Raw genomic sequence first — 19458 nt, 5'->3', positions numbered from 1 at the left:
AGTGCATAAATTCACATTGTATCTAACTTCTCTTATAGAACGAAATGAATGTTTTTTTTGTTACTTATTTCCTCGTGCTTGTTTTTAGGCGAGATACAGTGGCCATCCTCAGGTGTTGCAGGCATTCGCCTCTGATTGATACAGCTTGGCAAATTCAACTGACATTAAGACATGTCTACAGCTTCACTCATTTGCACCTGCATGTCAGCAAGTGTATAGTATGGCGGCTGGTCGTCATGGTTCGGTTTTGCCTCTATTTGGACAGGGCATGAAAAATTACTATTCACAAACAATGTTTACAGAATTCTTTAGTATCGACTGCAATGCAGATATGTAGGTGTAACCTTCCCGCTATGAATAAAATATTCAGTATCAAGAAAAGGCAAGAGGCTCGAACTACTCCCATTAAAAACACTGTTCAAATAATTCTAGAAATATCAATGAAAACAGAGAAGAAGAAAAGCAGAAAGGAACTTCTATATATAAGTCCGCGAGGTTTTGGGCAACGAAAGTGCAAGCCACAGTATTTACAAACATGCCATTCATTTATACCCTTACCTCCTCCATCATTGCCCCTTGAAGGAGACTAAGTAAAGCATGCGCCACACATGCCCGGAATTTCTCTCATTACACTGTACGAAGCGCCCGAAATCTTTGCTAAAATAAAAAAGTGGTTGCTTTGAAGAAATCCTACCACTGGAATGGGATCTCCATCATCGGGAATATAGGTTCCAAGCATCACGCCTGAGTTTCTAGCCTCAGTGTAGTAGTAATAGAAAGAGCAGCGATACCCCGAATACCAGTCGGAGCTCGAACGTGCCACTTTCGCACTTCCTTCGTCGTTTGGCGCTTACTCTGCCTTCACCTGAAAACCACGGCTAACCCGACTCACCGTGGACTTCATGCTTTCCCTGTGGGGCTTGTGAGGGCTGATGGCTGGCAGTCTGAACGGGTAGGCTGTCTCAGTTCGCAATGCACGCCCTGGCCACCGTGCCGGTTGCTTTTAAAGCATTCGCCGGCCATTCCAGCGCCCTGCAGCACCGCTGCACTAAAGGTAAAAAAAGAAAGACAAGAGAAGAAAAGGGGTCACAACGGAACTCGAGCAAGCCGGAACGTGTGGAAGGGCAGAAGGAGGGTGTAGGGCGCCGCGGAAACAATGGCACGCACAACCGGACGCCGATCACTCGCTGCTGGGCCACACCTATGCCCTGCCAGTATTTCAGGATTCTTAGGGATTGTTAAGTCTTGTTCGACCGTCGGCGACATTAGCGGCCGTGATGGTGCCCGGATCAGCTTTCAAATGTGAGAAAGCAGGGTTATTTGTGTAGAGAAATTGGCGGTTCTAGGCGAACTCCCGTGCCAAGCGATGGGTGATCAGTATATAATAAAGCTCCGCCTCTGACAACTTTTTTTTTTGGTCTTGTGTGTTTAATCACTCAAACAGCAGTCAACAGAGTAAACCACCGCTAGCTTTTTAAAAATATAACTTGCGGTATTCTTTCCAGCACGGCATTAGACGACATTGGCCAACAGAAAGAGCGCTTTGTGCACAGAAAGAAATCATATTGGAGCAATTTGTCAGCTACAAAATGGCCGCAGATGTGTACATGGACTTTACGAAGACATTTATTCTCCTAGATTTCATTATTCTGTCGGAAATGGACAGCAAGCACTTCCTTTTTGTTATCCCGCAAAATATATTTGAAGTGCAATAATCTTCCGATGTTTGCTTTGCATAATTACAGGCTGATTATGATAAAAGTCTCATGTAAACACAATAACGACAAAGCCATTATTTTTTATATCAAAAAGTGAAAAATGGAAATCGCAAGAAATTTTTGTTTTAGGAAATGCCACTTCTACTTAATTGATAGATGAATTGAACTTTTATTCTTCCACTATTGAAATGCCGTTATAGAAAGGTTTTATACTGAAACATACGACAGTACCATATTACCCTAAGTTTTCGCCCGATGTTTTTTGCTTAAATTTTTTTGTACCAGTCCTGCGTGCTTTCTCTTGTTTAGTTATTGCAGGCATAGAGCATTTATAGCGCGTTGTTGGTACTAAATATCAGTAGAGTTCTTTGTTCCTTTCTTTTAGTCCTGAAGCTCACTTGTGCATCGATAACAAGCTCGACATTGACGCGCTTTTATTTTCTGCGAACTCTATATACAACTCTATTTTTGTTTGCCTAATTACGAAAAAAAAATATAACTATATCGTGTAAAGATATATATTGGACTTTTAATGACTTATAGTACATATGTAAACTGCTTTATATCCAACCTGTTGTCTAGTGGGACCCTTGACAAGCTGTGTTTACAATTTTCTGTTCCTCCTTCTTCCTTACAAGAAACATAAACCTGAATTGAAACTGAAGAGCGAGCACATCTTCAATTATACTTGACTGAAAAATGGAAGCTCGCTCTGAAACGTATCCAATCCGCCTTTAGCGAGTCGCGACAACCGACGACTCGAGACATATAATGAGCCAATTTGACCACTCACGGATGCCTGGAGGGCCTCTGATATAAACCTGGAATGAGGCCCACCGCTATCTGAAGAATAAGTTAATTACGCCTCAGGGTGTGCCTTAGATAGGACAGTTATTACTCTTATCAGGATGAAAGAGGAAATAGCGGGGTATTGTTCATCTCGCCAAAATATTCTGCAGCCTAGAATGTTCAGCCTTGCATCACCTAATTAACGTACAATAACACTTCGTCACCCACACCTTGTCTATGAACCTTCCTCGATTTTTGGCTGTTTTCCGATGGCGTTAAAGTTTAAATCTGTACAGTTCCGCAGAGAAAGCAGCATCCTTTTCCGCTCGACTGGTGTATTGCGGGCACACAGTAGCTTTCCATGGGCGACACAAAGAACTTATAGGGGCGTCTAAGACAGCTTACATGCTGCAGAGGTGAAGACCCGAATGTCTCATCGCAAGTCTTCCCAGGAAGCACAATCACGTTTTTAATAATGACACTTTGTTGCCAATGTCGTCTTTGTATAGGACCAGTACAATTCCAAAACACTCCGTATTTGGGACAATGGTTTGTGCTTCCTGGGTTTATGTCACTGGCGGGAATCTCTGCCACGAGCAAGCCACTAACTTCACAGACAATCGCATACTGTGTGCAAAGAGAAATGGAATGACACCATCGGAATTTCGCTCAATGAAGAGTGGCGTCACAAATGTTAAATGAAAGTCGAGGGAACGCGTAACATTAAACATACATATGTCATCGGTTGTCTGTCGCGAGCCAGCCAGCAACTTCATTAAGAGACGTGTGCTGCGAGCAACGTGATATTGTACGACATCGCTCGGAACGCACTGCAACGAAAGGCTGCTGCGTAGACTCGATATCAAAATCAGCTGTATGACTAAGATTGGCGTCAAAATTGAAGCTGCACCTGTTGTCGGCTCGAATCCCTGTCGCAAGCAATTTTGAACTCTACTAGTGCATCAGTTCTAAATAGGAAGTTAAACGGTATGCCACTACCCTTAATGCCACGTGAATAGCGGTTTAGTTTTTATTTTGATAGAAAACCACATGGATAAATTATCATCACTTCCTTGTTTCGCCACTTGTCAGAAAAGTAATGCTTTTGCCATTAAAGAACAAAAGAACGGTCACTGGAAGTGAAACCAATCCCGGCCAGTCACCACTGAGAAGAGCGGGTCGATGACAAGCTCTCGTGAAACAGGAATCTTTTCGTTTCGGCCGCCTTTGAGCCAACAGATGTGGAAAGGAGGCAAAAAATGCAATGGGCAATGTTGCGTTATCATGTTTCGTGTAATCATGATGAGTACGTAACCATTTAATGAGGGGCAGTAAACGAGTTTACAAAAGACGTTAAAGCAAATAGCACTTTTTCCAAGCTGATATTGCGAACACGAATCAAATAGGAATCGCATAGCGATATAGACCAAGTAAATTGAAATTGAATATTATTGCTAATATTTTCTACGTTCAAAATATTCCTCCAAAGCGGGAGGTATCGAGAAACACGGAAGCACCAGCGTCTGTGCTGCAGTAGGGTGCTTCACTTATGGGGTTAAAGAACTAGTTCTTGAAGACTCAACATATGTTATTAATTATGGGCCGCAACATTATTTCATTATATTAAGTCTATTAAAGTCTATTATGCATATAAGGAAATTGCAAATTGACATTTATGAGAAAATAAGAAATGTTAAATCACTGGGCATGACACGAATGAGATGCATTTTGGCACGGGGCCTCCGTGATCAGGTATCAAGGCAGGCTTTCTTGAACTTGTCTACGCCATGGCACGTCGTGCGGTCTTGGAGTATGTACGTACATGAGCATTAAGAACGCCTCTCCATCAGTGGAAAACAAAGCGGCCTTGGTTCCTTCATTCTGTATGAACAGATCCCAGCATCATAGCACGTGGCATCGGTGTGGGCCCTATTTTAGTACAGCTTGCGAAAAACGAAATTGTACGGTGAGGCTTATTGTAACTATTTGCTTTATTTTGTATTACTAGAATATAAATAATTTCACGAAATATTTGTTTTGTCGTGTTTTGAGGGGGTTGGAACAACACTATTTGATTAGATCGAGTAATCGACTAAGGAGATACTCGATACACCATACGAAATTTCCGAATATGTACACGACCCAGTAGACACTCGCGTTTGCGCAACTTCCTCGCTGTCTAAGCTCTCTTCTCGGTAAAGATGTCATACTATTTGCAATTACCAGTCACCAGTCGGGAGCAGTGATGCTGCTATTATGCCATTTTCGCCCGTACTCGAATGCAGGCAGAGTAGAGTACGCGGATAAGATTTATTGCACGTTAAGAATCTAGCTTTAAAGCGGATTTTCATGTGCAAAAACGACTTACCTTTGCCTTAAGCCCCTGCTGCAATGTTAATCGCGACAGTAAGCGTTTAAGCAGCTTCAGATAATCGTGAAGCTTGCTTTTTTACCAGCGGCTTTGTGTGTCCCTTGGCCCTTGTCGATATCCGACGCTCTTAATGACACGTAAATTGGGAAAGTGTCCAGGCATGATATAACAAGCGTTTGAAAATACTGGGGGCTCTACGCGAGCGAAATCATTTGAGCGCTTTTCACATTGGGCAACATACGCGGTCTTTCATCTTAGGCACCATACGCGGTCTTGTCTTGGTGAAACCACTTTATGTAAACGCTAAGTCGTGTACATGCGCAGGCCGATGCTTCTATCTGGCTTACCTAACTATAGCAAGTTAACCTATAACGAGACCTATAAACAAGTTTTTTGGTGAGAAAATTTCAGGTTTCTTTATTAGAGTCAGCGGGATCGTTCTACTCAACCGTATTCGATCAAGCGCTTGTGACATAAACAAAATACTAGTCTGTTACTGCTGCCGCTGAAAAAAGCTGGTAGCTTTTAATTAGCCCGAAAACTGGTACTAAACATTAAGACTGCATTTTTATTCCCGTCAATATGAAGAAGTGAGTGAGGGAAGGTGAGCGACATGAACTGCGCGTCTTTGGGCCAACTAAAGTTACAAAGTTGCAAGTCGGGGGCACTGCACTATGCAGCGACCAGGGCACAAGATGAAGCGGGTTTATATCGGGTTATAAAAAGCAACTGTGCTGATGTCCATTAATTTTAATGTTACCGCGTTCTCAGGGTATTTGCACAAGAGAAGGATTGAAAATTTTGCAGACATCGTCGATGAATTTTTAAAGTTCTCGTTTTTGTTTTAGGGTTTTGTACACCATTGTCTGTTCTCCTTGCAGGCTCTCAATTTACACACGAAGCACAATGAAGGATATTATAAGTTAAATGACGGCTTAATATAAATTTTTTAGAACTTGATTTTCTGGGTCATCGTCTTCTCTGAACAAAAAATGGTGCTCCCTTTATCTAAGTCAGCCCAAAGAGAAATTTGAGTGTTAGTATTTATTGTTTTTTTCCTTTCTGTTCGAGGCTATAAAATTTCAGGCTCAGGCTTCAGGCAAAGTTCGACGAAATTTGTAATCACAGATTATGGGACGCATATTACAAAATGTAAGGTAAGGCTAATGAACCTTGAAAACATAGAGTGGTACCGGCATAATATGAATTCACTGTGCACGGATGAAAGTTGATGAAGACAATGGCGTGCAGTACACAAGGCTATAGAGTGGCACTTAAACACGAGAGGTGAGGAGTGCGGCGATGAATCCATTCAGAATAATAAGTTACTGTAGTTTGCTCATGTCGTGGCCACAAAAGTTGATCAGTTTGCGTTGCCGTGGGATCGAATCGCAGCCATGGTCATTGTTAATTTTTCTTTTAAAATCAAAGAGGCAGATATAGGAGCTCACAGCGGTTTTTCAGCAGAGTCGAATTCCTAGAGCCAGCGGTCCAGAAATATGGAAGATTCATGGCCAGGTTTTTGCTTTTACGACGAACCTTGCTTTGTTGGTGTGGTATAAATTATAAGCAACTAAAAGAGAGCTGTATGAAAGCGAACTAAACAAGGGATGAAGGGGAACCTCAGTTTACAAGCCGAGCCAACGTTTCAGCAGGGGACTTCTTTTGTGCCAGAACTGGCACTAACACGTTCTCATACTGAACTGATATTACTTGTATTAAAGGAAAATTGCACGTGCTCTAACCAGAGAAGCCGACAATGCAACAGAAAGCACACGCTTTGACATTAGTTTTTTTGCTTCCACAAACACTCATTTGCGCGTCACAAAGGGCGCCTTTTCTCGGAAGAAATAAGGTAATCTCTCATTGCTTCGTGGAAGTTCGCGTTGAAATTTCTTAAAAGCTAGCTTTTTAATGTGCGCATGGTATATATTGGTCGCCGATAGCAAGCGCAGTTTGTGTAGTGTATGCTTTTCGGCTTAAAGAAACTGCTAATCGAAGAGCGTACCTGCGCTTAACGACGCACTGCACAGCTGGCTAGTACTGACAAGGAAAGCAGATCTCCCAGCGTGGCTCCCTCTCCCTACACCATCCGATTTCCAATCGCTGACTACTCTTCAGACCTCTTTATAGACGCCATTTGGCTGGGAACGGCCGGCCATGCTCAGGTGGTGGCTACAAGATTAAAAAGGCTTTTCGGCTACTATGACGTCGATGAAACAATGGTGGCCGAGAACCTCCGCCCTCCATGAAAAAAAAAAAAAAAGAAGAAAAACGAAAGTATCTTCTGCTCAGCTTGATATATGTAGGTTTTTTTTTTCTCTCAAACTATCGCCCAATACATATCTTGATTATTCAGGGCGACGTGCAATACTGGATAACTACCGGCATAGGCTATCTTACGCATTTTACCTCAGCTGATTACAACTGTACGTGAATTAGCGGTGACATGACATAGAACTATTCAATATCACATCAGTTGTTCCTTAATTATAACTTTGCATGTCATCACAAATATTTGATGAATTGACAACTTATAACAATGCACAAGTTGCCAATTTCCATTGATAAAAGAATGCCTTACAAAACCATAGAAGTTTAACAGCCAGTGGTATGTTGCGATGATTTCTAGTATTATGTGGGTATCAGCCTTAGGTTCCTTTTCTTCTGGTCTTCACTGACCACACTAATGCAAAGGTAGAGGCTAAAATGTGTCCATTCGAAGTTGATTGCAAATTTCACTGAAATATTTTTAGTACTAATGCGCGGGTAATTCTAAATTGTTTTCTATATAAAAAATATTATTTAGATGTGCAAGTAACTAGGAATAAAAGCGAAAACAGCAGTATCAATGAATAAACGCTCAGAAAGTTACTTTTAACTTTCCAATGAGTTTTATAGTAGCCTTATATAGACCAGTATGTCTTCCAACCTCTTACCTTCATCCGAAAGAATGTTTATTTGGGAAATAAAAATAATAAGGAACAAGGCGACAGACGCTTTAGAAACCGGCACCACAGTGTTAGGAAATAGAGCTTTTATCCTATAAAAACCTTTCAATGACCACTGTTAGAATGCGGCTTGCCTGTATGGCATCTGTGAGCCTAATTTTAACAGATAAAAGAGAATCTGTGATAAAACAATCAAACTTACATTGAATTTCCAGCTACCACAGCCGCAATATATCATAATCAGATGATTGGTATACTGCAGGACTTTAACGGTTGTGTATGTGTTTAACACCATCTTGTAGGCTCAAAGTTTCCTACTCATAACAATACAATGAACTAGTAATAAATGAAAGCCTTATTATTATTTTTTTCATTCTCACAATCCGTGATTCACTAAGTAGGAAGGTAGCTTTCTCGTGCCAACAAATGTTTTGCAGTACTCATTTACGGTATACTATCACTGAAATGCTTGTCCTGCCTGCAAACGTGGTAAGCGAGGAGACAGTGCTTTTATTCCTACAAGGCCTCAACAAAGCTGAGGGTACATATTTATCTCTATGACCCGTTATTTTCTGCTGTGTCTTTGATTTACTTTTTTCTGTACTTGCTTAGTCGAGACTTGCGTTCGTTGCATGCTTTCAGTAGATTGTCCCCACACAGCTTAAGACTTAGAAAACAGGCCGTTGGCAGTTGTATAACAAAGATAAAATAAGCAATGCGATCGGGTCTCGCAGCATGCAATGAGGTTTGCATTGCTTACTACGGTGTTTCGATGAGCGATCTCGGAATACCTTGATTACGCGCTAATATCGTTCAGTGGAAATCAAGAAGAAGAAATGGGCATGGGCAGAATATGTAGTGCGAAGAGAGGATAACCGATGGTCGCTGAGGGTAACAAACTGGATTCCAAGGGAAGGAAAGCGTAGCAGGGGGCGGCAGAAAGTTAGGTGGGCGGATGAGGTTAAGAAGTTCGCAGGGGTCAAGTGGATGCAGCTAGCACAGGACCATGTTAATTGGAGAAATATGGGAGAGGCCTTCACCCTGCAGTGGGTATAGTCAGGCTGATGGTGATAGTGATGATGATGATGATGATCGTTCAGCGACGCTCGTACAAGTCTTATGTCATTCAAGCGAATATGCAAAAAAACCTCACAAATTTCTAATGTGCTATGCTTAATGCTGTGCCCCTTGTCTTACGAGCATTCTGTTCAGAATGTCACTCCCATGTGTTCAATGCTGCGTTTCGTTTTTTTGAGGCGAATGCCTTTCTCATGGAACGAAATCCAGTGAGCGAGAATTGTGCGCCAGATTTGTGTGCGAGATCTGTGCGCGAGGTCTGTCATATTCCGCGAGATTACACGAGATTAATTCTTGTGCAGTGTTCCTGCCATCTGCAATGCCACATTTGAACGCGCGCTAAAGAACGCCACGTGACAGGAGCAATAGTCTACTGTCCAAAATCGTACTTGCCGGAGAAAGTGGGATAGATACTGTGCCTTTCCTTTCCTGCAAACCAATTATAACTATATGTAGCTCTGCAACGAACGCCGGTAAGAGGCAAATGATTGAGAGGAAGGGTAGGCTTTCGCCATTTTCCTCTTGTAAGACATCTAAGAAACCTTCTGTTTTTTTTTTTTTTTTGTTTGAAGCTTAGTGCGACATCTTCTTTCCAAATCGTTGTTAGCATCTTTGCTGTATTAGTGTTTATTCCTTGTGTGTAATCAAATACGTAATCAGCGGCCGCACAGGTCGCTAATTGTGTGATGCTGAAGCCAGTTACACAGATCAAAGGAGAAGGGACAGTGCATGCCTCGTGTATGTTTTTTTTGTGCAGCGTCTACCCTTGTTGCATTGTTTTATAGATTAACTCAGTGTTTGTGTCATCTTAAGATGAGTCGTTTTCTCCCTCACCTAACTGATGGAACAGCCGAAAGCCCATCTTAGTTTTAATCCGACTACGAGCGGCCGCATGGTGTTACACTGTTCCACTTGCTGCACCAGAACGCCAAGCAGCACCAAGCTACACTATTGCTTCTATTGCTCTCTTCTGATGAAAGCATGATTCTGCAGTGATAGCTGATGGCCGCTGCTGCTGCCGGTGATAAACAACAGAAATCTGTCCCGTTCGCACAACTCTGAGCAGCAATTATTTCTTCGTGCACTCCCTCGCTAGGCAAAAAGAGCGCTCACTGCTGTGCTGGAACCGGGAGCGGGCTGAAACAGCAAGACTGTTTGCCGTCTGCAACGTTGCTAAAAGTAAGTTGCCGCTGGTGCGTACAATAATTTATGTTTGGCATTCCGTTCTAGCAGACACAGTAAGAAGCATGCCATACGTCTGACTTATTTAATTTACCATCATTAAAGAAATACAAGAGGTCAGATAAAAATTTCTATTTTTCTTCATGCATCTGCGGCAAGTCTTAGCAGATGAAAGGTTCTGAAGTAGCGAGGCGGGAAATGCGTGTATGCCTGCCGACGGTAGAAAAATAACTCTTGAGTTAACTCGCAAGCTCAACTCAGCGTCACAACGCCACGGCTGCAAGAAATGGTATGTGATGCCGAATAACCACCTCTGCACGTCCAGAAGCGTCACTTGAATGGCGCGTCGGTGACCACTAACCATACATATGCTGAGTGGGTTCATGAGCTGCCAACCAATCATAATGCGGTATGCACGACAACAAATATAGTGTTTTCTAGTGTAGCGGATGGATGCTTTTCTAGAGGAAACACCTTCATTTTGCGAGTCATACGCTGTGTGTCCCATTACTAAAACCTCGCGAACGCAGGCACGATGATAGATCTGCTTTATTGCAGGCACCTGGTTTACAGAAATTGAAGCATTTCTGCTATACGCCGGTGTTTCTTGGTAAGCATAGGAGCTGCGCGATCAAGCAACGAAATAAAATGCGGGCTAAATTTCTGATTCATTCAAATTTTTACGAACCAAATAAGACGAAGAATCCAAATAAGAATCCAGTCTATGACCAGCTGGCGTGCCGAAAAACGCAGTAGAATCTACGAGTTTTTTCCGAAGCGCGAGACTTCGCTTCAGAGCGTGCCGCCATGTTGGCTATTTTATCCCGTTACGGTCTTTGAGCATCTGTGATGGTAGTTTACCGTCTGGTTTCTTGGGTACTCTTCGCTGAATACCAGCCGCCACGTCCGGTTGGTTCCTCTGCTTACGATAAGTATATGAGGGCGAAAGCGACACTTTCAAAGAGATGCAAAATAGAAGCACTGGTCTCGGCTAACCGCACCCTTCTCGAAAAAATTGTGCGAAACGACGAGACTACCGGGCAGTCCTCTGGTCGTGACGAAGCTTTTTAGTCACTGGATTTTTACAACGCGTATCATCTATCATGTTTGGCCCTTTGAGTAATTCAACAAACAGCAATAATAATAATAATAATAATAATAATAATAATAATAATAATAATAATAATAATAATAATAAATCAATCAATCAATCTTTATTTAATGTGCGCAGGAACAACCATGTGGTCTTTGTGCTGCAGCACAAATAAAAAAAAAAGAAACAAAAATGAAAAAGCACAAACATGTTTACACGCACAGAGAGAACACCAAAAAAAAAATAAATAATACATGAAATGAAACTGAGACGAAAAGTATCACGGAAAGTAAGCAAACAATGAGTAGCATCACTTATATACACAGTGAGAGAATTTTTTAGCACACCAGGAAATAAAGAAAAAAAAAAGAACGGTAGATAGAAGAGAAAAAAAAACAACAACAAATAACTGACATTGATTATAGTAGTATAGAAATATACATAAAATAAACAACCCTTCCAGGCGCAACGAGTGCATGGTACTTAAAACACAGGCTAGAAATACAGAATAATACAATAAAGAAGTAAAATTAAACAAGGGACAGTAAGATTCGAATATAAAGTTTGAAGTTGAAATACAAGTAAGAAACGGATAAAAAGTAGTTCATGATACAGACAGCATTGAACAGGAGAAAAAGCAAAAAGTGAAGTAAATACAATTTAAGGCTAGAAAGTGGGAGTTATATGTGATAAAGTACTATTTAGAATACAACGCTACGAACATCCAATGTAAATGAACAGAGCGAGTTTTGGAAGATGTCAAGGTGAGGACAAAAAGAGTTAAATAACCACTGCATCCTGTCCAGAGGGCAGTGGGAATGAAGAGGAGAAACCTGAAATGGTCTGAATTCCCTCATGCTCTTTCGCGGAACGCGCAGTAGGATGTACTCTAAGAGTTGAGGGCACATAATGTGGCCATGAAGGAGTTTGTACAGAAATATGATATCAAGTCTGATACGACGGCAGTGAAGGGAAGGAAGATTCAGTTGGGCGCTCCTGGTGGAGCGAGAGGGGGAAGTTGCGCAAGGAAAGCGATAATGAAATATCCGTAAAAATTTCTTTTGTACTCTGTCAACCTTGTCCAAGTTCGATTTGCAAGTGCCATTCCAAACAACCGACGCATACTCCAAGACCGGCAGGCATATGGACAGGTACAGTTTTAGGAACGGAAGTGGAGTATGGAACTCTCTCGAAAGTCTGCAAACGAATCCGAGTGTGCGCATAGCCCGCTGAGCAATGCGGTTAGTGTGAGAAGAGAAGCTGAGAGTGCGGTCAAAAAGTACACCAAGGTCATTAATTTCATCAACCCTATCCAACAGCACAGAATTCACAGAATAATGGTAGAGAAAGCTATGTGTTTTACGAGTAAAGGACACAACCCTAGTTTTGGAAGAATTGAGGGTAAGTCGATTCATCGCACACTAATCAGAAAAAGCAGATATGTCCGATTGCAACAACACGCAATCTTGAAAAGAATGTATTACCTTGAATATTTTTATATCATCAGCATAAAGAAGAAACGAGGAGTTCTTTATCGCCGAGGAAACATCATTAATAAAAACGGAGAAGAGAAGCGGGCCTAGTACTGAACCTTGAGGAACTCCACTCGTTGCAGGGTAAACGAAAGAAGTCTGTCCATTGACATTGACAAAGCAGAAGCGATCAAGGAGATAGTTGCGTAGGAGGGCGACGAGTGAGACTTCAACGCCAGAGGGTAGAAGTTTTTCAAGAAGTAGTGAGTGAGTAACAACGTCGAAAGCTTTGCTCATATCACAGTACACAGTGTCAACCTGGCCCCTCTGAAGGACTGCTGTAGAGGCATACGTCATAAACGTGACTAGGTTGGTAGAAGTAGAGCGGCCCGACATGAAGCCATGTTGATTCGGTACTATGATATAATAATAATAATAATAATAATAATAATAATAATAATAATAATAATAATAATAATAATAATAATAATAATAATAATAATAATAATAATAATAATAATAATAATAATAATAATAATAATAATAATAATAATAATAATAATAATAATAATAATAATAATAAGTTATTATTATTATTTTTATGAGGCAGAGACACAAGCAGCAACTAGAAGCGGAGGGTGAAATTAGCTGCGGCTAGTCAGTGATATGTCGGAGATTGAGACTCGAACACTCACAATTTGATAGACAAATATCAAGAATATTACCACAGCAGTTTTTAACGAAATTGTGTTGCTGCAAAGAGTTAATGCTATAAAATCAAGTACGATGTTGCATTTATAATAATAATAATAATTTTCACCATCAGCTTGATTGTTTCTAGAGCGACACAAAGGCCTCTATGATTTTCCTCCATATAACCTTTCCCCAAGGAAGCTGCCCTGACCTCATTTTCGAAATGTTATTCTGAATTTATGCCTCAGAAAGACAGAAATTGAACCATTTCTGCTATATGCTACTGTTTTCTGATAGGCATAGCAGCTGCCGGAAAAAAAGCTTCTTCGCTATCCAGCGCGGTTTCGATCATTCGTGAATCGTTGGCGCCATATTTTTCTATACCAATTATTTATCATGAAGCGTACTTGATGGCTCATGAGAAACTGAAGTTATCATCTTCCAAATGCTAGATTTAACGCGCGTTTCATGAATAATTTACCAGCGATGTCAGAGATTGCATAGGAGAATGTTATCGTGAATGCGGAATCAGCACATGCACAATGTCATGGAATTTGTCGCATCGAAAAGGAAGTGAAGGGAAAGGGTGAACAGCTCTCATTTCTGTGGGAAAGCGCTAATCTGTGGATAATGTTACCCCGAGTAAAATTTTGCATTGCTTTTTTTTGTGTGTAAACTAGCTGCATAGCAGCATCAGCAAGACGAGGATGTAGATATGAAGTAAAAGATGCCGTAGTGTAGCGTAAAGTGCGACTTGCAGCAAAAATAGATTTAACTGTGGACAAATGTATGTCTCACTTTAGACAACCAAAGTAAAGCAAAGCTTGTACATCATCCCTTTTACACAATATTAGAATTCCAGCCAAAGTACTCTGCAATTGTCTTTTTGTTTCTTTAGTTTTTTTTTTGCAGTAGAATGTTTGTAAGAAAAGGCAAGATATGTGAGGTGCAAGCCGGCATCCATGAATGATGTTTAAAATGCGTCCCGGCGTTTTGCGTATAGGAGTTGTTAAAGTTTTGAATAGTGGGAGTAACAGTTAATGCTGAGGATTCATTGATACTCATCAGTGGTCTGCCGTAAGTCAAAACATTTCAAGACGCATAGGCAAAAAGAAGGGTTTTTTAATAACCTTGTATGTACAGATCACAGTTTTTTTTTCTTCGCCGTTTCGAAGCATGGCTTTAAATGTTAAACATCATTGGAGAGAACGACAGGGTTGCCTTGAAAACATTGGCCACTTCTCCAATCATTGCAATCCACTCCTTCCTGCAGCAACGAATGACGCTCTCATTAACCGTGGTAGCCGTGACCGTAGCCGTGTCCGTAGCCGTGGCCTCCATATCCACCGTATCCGCCATAACCACCATATCCGCCGTATCCACCGTGACCGTATCCGTAGGACGGATGCTGAATGTGCGTCGAGTAGGCAAAAGTGCGTCCAACAGGGTGGTATCCGTAGCCGCCGTAACCACCACCGTAGCCCCCGTATCCACCGTAGCCTCCGTGACCACCGTAACCACCGTATCCACCATAGCCGCCATAGCCTCCGTAGCCACCGTAGCCTCCATACAAACCAGCCGATGCCACGGCAGCGAGGACAGCTAGGCAGGACAGTGCGATCTAGGGAGGGAAACCAAGGTTAATTAATGATTAATTATGAAAACTTCGCAAATGGCACAGATATTCTACAGCGAACGACATACTCTCCTAGTAAACCACAGCAGAAATGCAGATACATTGGACGACGGGCCTCTTCATAGCGTGGGCGTGCGAACGAGATTTACCGAGAATACTAGTGCTTAACATTAGTATGCTCTTAAATGATATGCAAATTCAAATTTAAGAAATTTGTTGCGTGAACTGCGTACACTTCTAATATCAAACAATTCACTTCGTATATTTAATAAGTGGCACATTGTCCTAGACTTTCTTAGTGTTTTGTGCAAAGAGTAAAGACCAAATTATGCCAGCACTTTCAATTTTACGCTTTACTGGAAACCTCGCGGACTGTTTTGAATCCCGTTCAATATTAACGGAGATGGGTAACTATGAGACTGTACAATTGCACTGTTAACTGCATGCAGCACGCTTCTGTCATGGAGCAACACAGTACACTCCCTAAATTTTCATTTCTCATCACGTTGTCGTTAATATTGCTACAGTTTTTCTATACGAGGTGGAGGTAAGAAAAGGGCAGGAGGGGAGCAGAAGTAGTGCCATGAGCTCGTATATGTTTAGTGCTTTGTGCACTTTTTCACGTGAGGTATAAGATTTTTTTACTTCATCCTATTGCTTCTTTTTTTCGGGCAGGCAGCCAACTCGAAGTTGACTTTTGTATTGTATGAACGCTTTACATTGTCTGGTCTAAGAGCATGAGGTAGAGTCTTCACTGTTTATTGTCCAGTTCACTGAAATGGGCCTTGAGTTAAGCAATTGTGAAACCTCCTTGTGGCTCAACGTTCATCGTCTCAAAAATTAGTACTCTTGATACAAGTTTCTTTTTTCTTCTGAAATTGAATGAGTACTAGCTGCATATTTTCATTATGCGACCTGAGTAGCCATCAGGGGTTTATATCCCTAATGGTGCATATTACAATGCAAGAAGGAACATGCATTCTTTTTTCTCAAACCCTTCGACCGAGGCTTCTCCAAATTAGTAGACTCCTCTGAAATATTATTCAGTTGCCTCTCTTCATTCATTCTTTCATAGTACGTTATGGAGCAATAGAAATATTACTATTCTTTAAAGTGAGCATACCGCTGGAGAGTTGTTAGAACAGACTGGTCTAACCATATCTGATGACTTAACAAAAGAATGAACAAGGTGGCAGGTATGAAAGGCCGAATGTGCCATCCCAATTTGACTATTGTACTCTGCCCAGCGGTCAGTTGCGTTTACCGTTTGTCGTTTACATTGCTATAAATTGCTAAATAATAAACATACAGTAGGATAACAGATATTTCGACATTAGGAGGCTATCATCGTCAAAAGGTCATCCAGTCTATGAAATTCCTTGTTCATGGCCTAGGAACAGAAATGTAAACTTATGCGTAGCACTGATCATTCAACGTTTAGTTTCTATTCTTAGTAACATACTACCCTTAAAAATAATTCATTAACTAAAACCCTACAAAAACACTTTCTCCAAGATTCTAAAGAATAAAGGAATATTTAAGGCCAGCGATCACATGCACTATGGTTGGTCATTACTTGATAAAAATGAAGAGAGTTCCAATTAAAGAAACAATTAAAATTTGCAGCCTACATAGCTTTTTTCTTTCGTTGCTATAATACATTGCTTGCGAAGGATGTTTATACTTCGCCTGTTGAATTTCTTCTTTGCCAACTAATTTCCATTCATTTCCGACATCGCAGTGCTCATCCAAGAAGCATCTGTAATGAACATCTTTCTAAACTAGATATGCTTTCAAACATTCCTGTAATTTTCTGACCAACCATTTGTAACTGAACAATTAATTACCACTGGCGACAGGCGGCGCCGTTCTTTCAATAGCACTGACACGACTTCAAAAACTGAGATGTGAACTTTTTTCGTTTTCTCGCTCTTTCGAAACGAAAGCACCCACCTCGTCTAGGCTAGTTAATAAGTATTATAAAATTTTCGTTCCTATATTTTCATAAACATTATTGAGCAGAGCTGATTTGTAAGGTTATGCAAGATTTTTTCAATTGATGATTTTTTTTGTTTTTTTTTTTCTCAATTTTAACGGCTCCTTTCATAAATTTGGAAACAGTATCACTCACTGCAATAGCAAAACGTGAACCTCAATAATTCTTTTTTGCTGCTCAATGGTTTGTTTTGTTTACAGGGCTACTGTTCTCAATATGTATTTGCCATGAGGTGCTCTTTGCCAATACAACTGCGCTGTTAGTAAAGCCCCTAATTTCCCTCAGGTATTCAAGCAGGCTCTACAGCTGGCACTATCAGTACGGTGTCGCTAATCTGAACAATGCATCGCCTTTCACATGCGCTGATAGAGCGGACGACGAAAGACTGCAGCTCTCTGGGCCCTAGTGCAGTAAGCTGAACTCACCATCGCCTTCATGTTTCCGGTGCGGTGTGGACGGTGTGGGACGAAAACTCGGTGTGTGTAAGACCACGGAAAGCTCGGATCTCTCTGCGCGCCATGTCGGCGTGGCCCGCTCTTTTTAAGGCATGCGCCGCCATGCCGCAAACTTCGTGCGGGAGAATGCGTAAAGAAACACGAAAGAAAGAGAAAGCAGGTCACAACGGAACTCGCGTGAGTCAGGAAGGGGGCGATGGAAACGGGTCTGTCGCGGAAACAATGGTACGTGGAAGCAGCGGGGAGGCCGATCGGCACTCCTCTCACCCTTTCCTTCTCATCCACCGGACCACACCTATGTCCTGTTGGTTATTTTGAGGGTTTTTATTTTCTCTGGCCCCCGGGCGCAATTGGCGGTCGGCTCGCTCGGAGTGGCCTTCGGGCAACAAGAATGTTTGTTCAAAGGTGGAGGGGGTGGGGGGAGGGGGGAGCGTTTAAGCTGATTCTCACGTACGGGTGCCGATCAAGCGTTCAAACCAAGTGGTTGCCAAGGTTCAAACCAAGCTTCGTCCGTAGATGAAGCTTTTAGTTACTGTGCAGCACAGTCCAGCCTAGAATTTTTCTCAAATATTCATTCTTTCTCCAGAGCCCAGTAAGAATTATCCCTTTGTTCATCAAATAGTTGTAACAGTGTGTGTAAGGTTGCCTTGAACATGTATGCAATATCGCGTAATGTGTTAGGCAATTTTTCTTCGTTTATTTGGGAGGCGTATAAGTGCGTGAAGTGCCGTTAGATTCCTTCGCAAAGTCAAAAGTATTCGAGCGTGCAATCCTACAAGCGACAGGCAATCTTTCATGCGGAGCAATAATTGTCTGCAGTTAGGTGGGCGTGTGGCCAGATTTAGCGATGTTTACTTATTTTTTGCGGCGCGTTTCTACAGCAGCGACATTGTGTAACGTGCGCGATTGCTCCACGTCAACCTTATAAATAAGCTCACAGTAGAAAAAAAAAACACTTTTGATATATCTCTAACTAAGCCATTCAAGTGAAGGGTGTGGTCAAGTCACCTTCCTAAAAATGTTAATTTAGCCACCCACTAAACTCTGTCTCCCTCTTCTATGCTAGCCCTCCGTTTACCGTTTACCTTAGCGAACGTCGCTTAACGTATCTTCTTTTATTGCTTAATTGCCTTTAGTGATTCCTTCATTAGCTCGCTGCGTTTCTTCAGTTAACGTTGAATGAGTTCTATTCGAGTTCAGGTTTTCTTCATAGGTGGTTAGCAGTAATTTGTTTGCTTATTTCTACGCCGTGAACGCCCGAGGGCATTGCAAAAAGGAGGGGCGAATATACGGCTACCTCGTTCAGAAGACTCTGCACTGTAAAAGTGCGCAGTGTCAGCTGTCACATAACGCGAATGCATGAGAGAGTATTTCACTTATTGATAGGTTTAACTTCTCTTCGCAGGGACCATGTCGTGGTGGTGCAGTGGTTAGGACAAGAGGCTGCTTGTTCAAAGATGCGGGATCGAGTTCCGGCCGCGGCAGTTGGCTTTCGATGGATGCGGAAAGCTAGGCGCCCGTATGTTGTGCGATGTCAATGGACGATAAAGAACCCCAAGTAGACAAAATTTCCAGAGCCCTCCCCTACAGCGTCTCTCATTGCCTTAGTTGCTATGTAATGTTAGACCCCATAAGTCAAACAAACGCTTCGTGGGCAAACGCTCTCAGAACAAATTTACTCACGTCGGCCGGAGCCAGTCGAATTCAAATTAAGCTTCCGCATGAGCTCTTTTGAGACCATGTCAATACAAGGAGCAGGGTGCTTTGATTTCGGCAATGGTTGTTTACACGATTGAGTGTGCGCGCCTAATATTCATTTCCAGACCACGCGTGTTCAGAGATTTCTTGGATCATTGTAATGAACATCTTCATCCCTTGTACTTTTGTGACGTTAGATACAGAAGCACCACGGTGTCAAAGGTAACTCCACCAGATAGCTCCGCAGGCTGTGTTGGCCAAGGATGAAGATATGGTAACCACGGAAAGTTTTGAACGCCGGTCAGGCGTGATGGGATAATTATGCGT

The 19458-nt window shown here is 41.8% G+C and overlaps 1 protein-coding gene and 1 long non-coding RNA gene across 2 annotated transcripts in view; one reads left to right on the top strand and one right to left on the bottom strand.

The window, feature by feature from the left end:
• The window catches only part of LOC146185297 (uncharacterized), a 601519-nt gene that overhangs the window by 37669 nt on the left and 544392 nt on the right, over positions 1-19458 (top strand). The window lies entirely within an intron of this gene.
• On the bottom strand, positions 14638-17459 carry LOC146185298 (uncharacterized). The gene is made up of 2 exons (XM_084605501.1): positions 17404-17459; positions 14638-14967 (listed from the first exon to the last, which is right to left on the bottom strand). Exons 1-2 carry the CDS (start codon positions 17413-17415, stop codon positions 14638-14640), a joined length of 342 nt encoding a protein of 113 aa, XP_084461627.1. The 5' UTR covers positions 17416-17459.

The sequence above is a fragment of the Amblyomma maculatum genome, chromosome 6, assembly GCF_055883805.1.
Source record: "Amblyomma maculatum isolate TAMU_Amacu chromosome 6, ASM5588380v1, whole genome shotgun sequence".
Classification (NCBI taxonomy): domain Eukaryota; kingdom Metazoa; phylum Arthropoda; class Arachnida; order Ixodida; family Ixodidae; genus Amblyomma; species Amblyomma maculatum.
The sequence above is the reverse complement of the archived record's forward strand: the minus strand, read 5'-3'. Positions and strand labels throughout refer to the sequence as shown.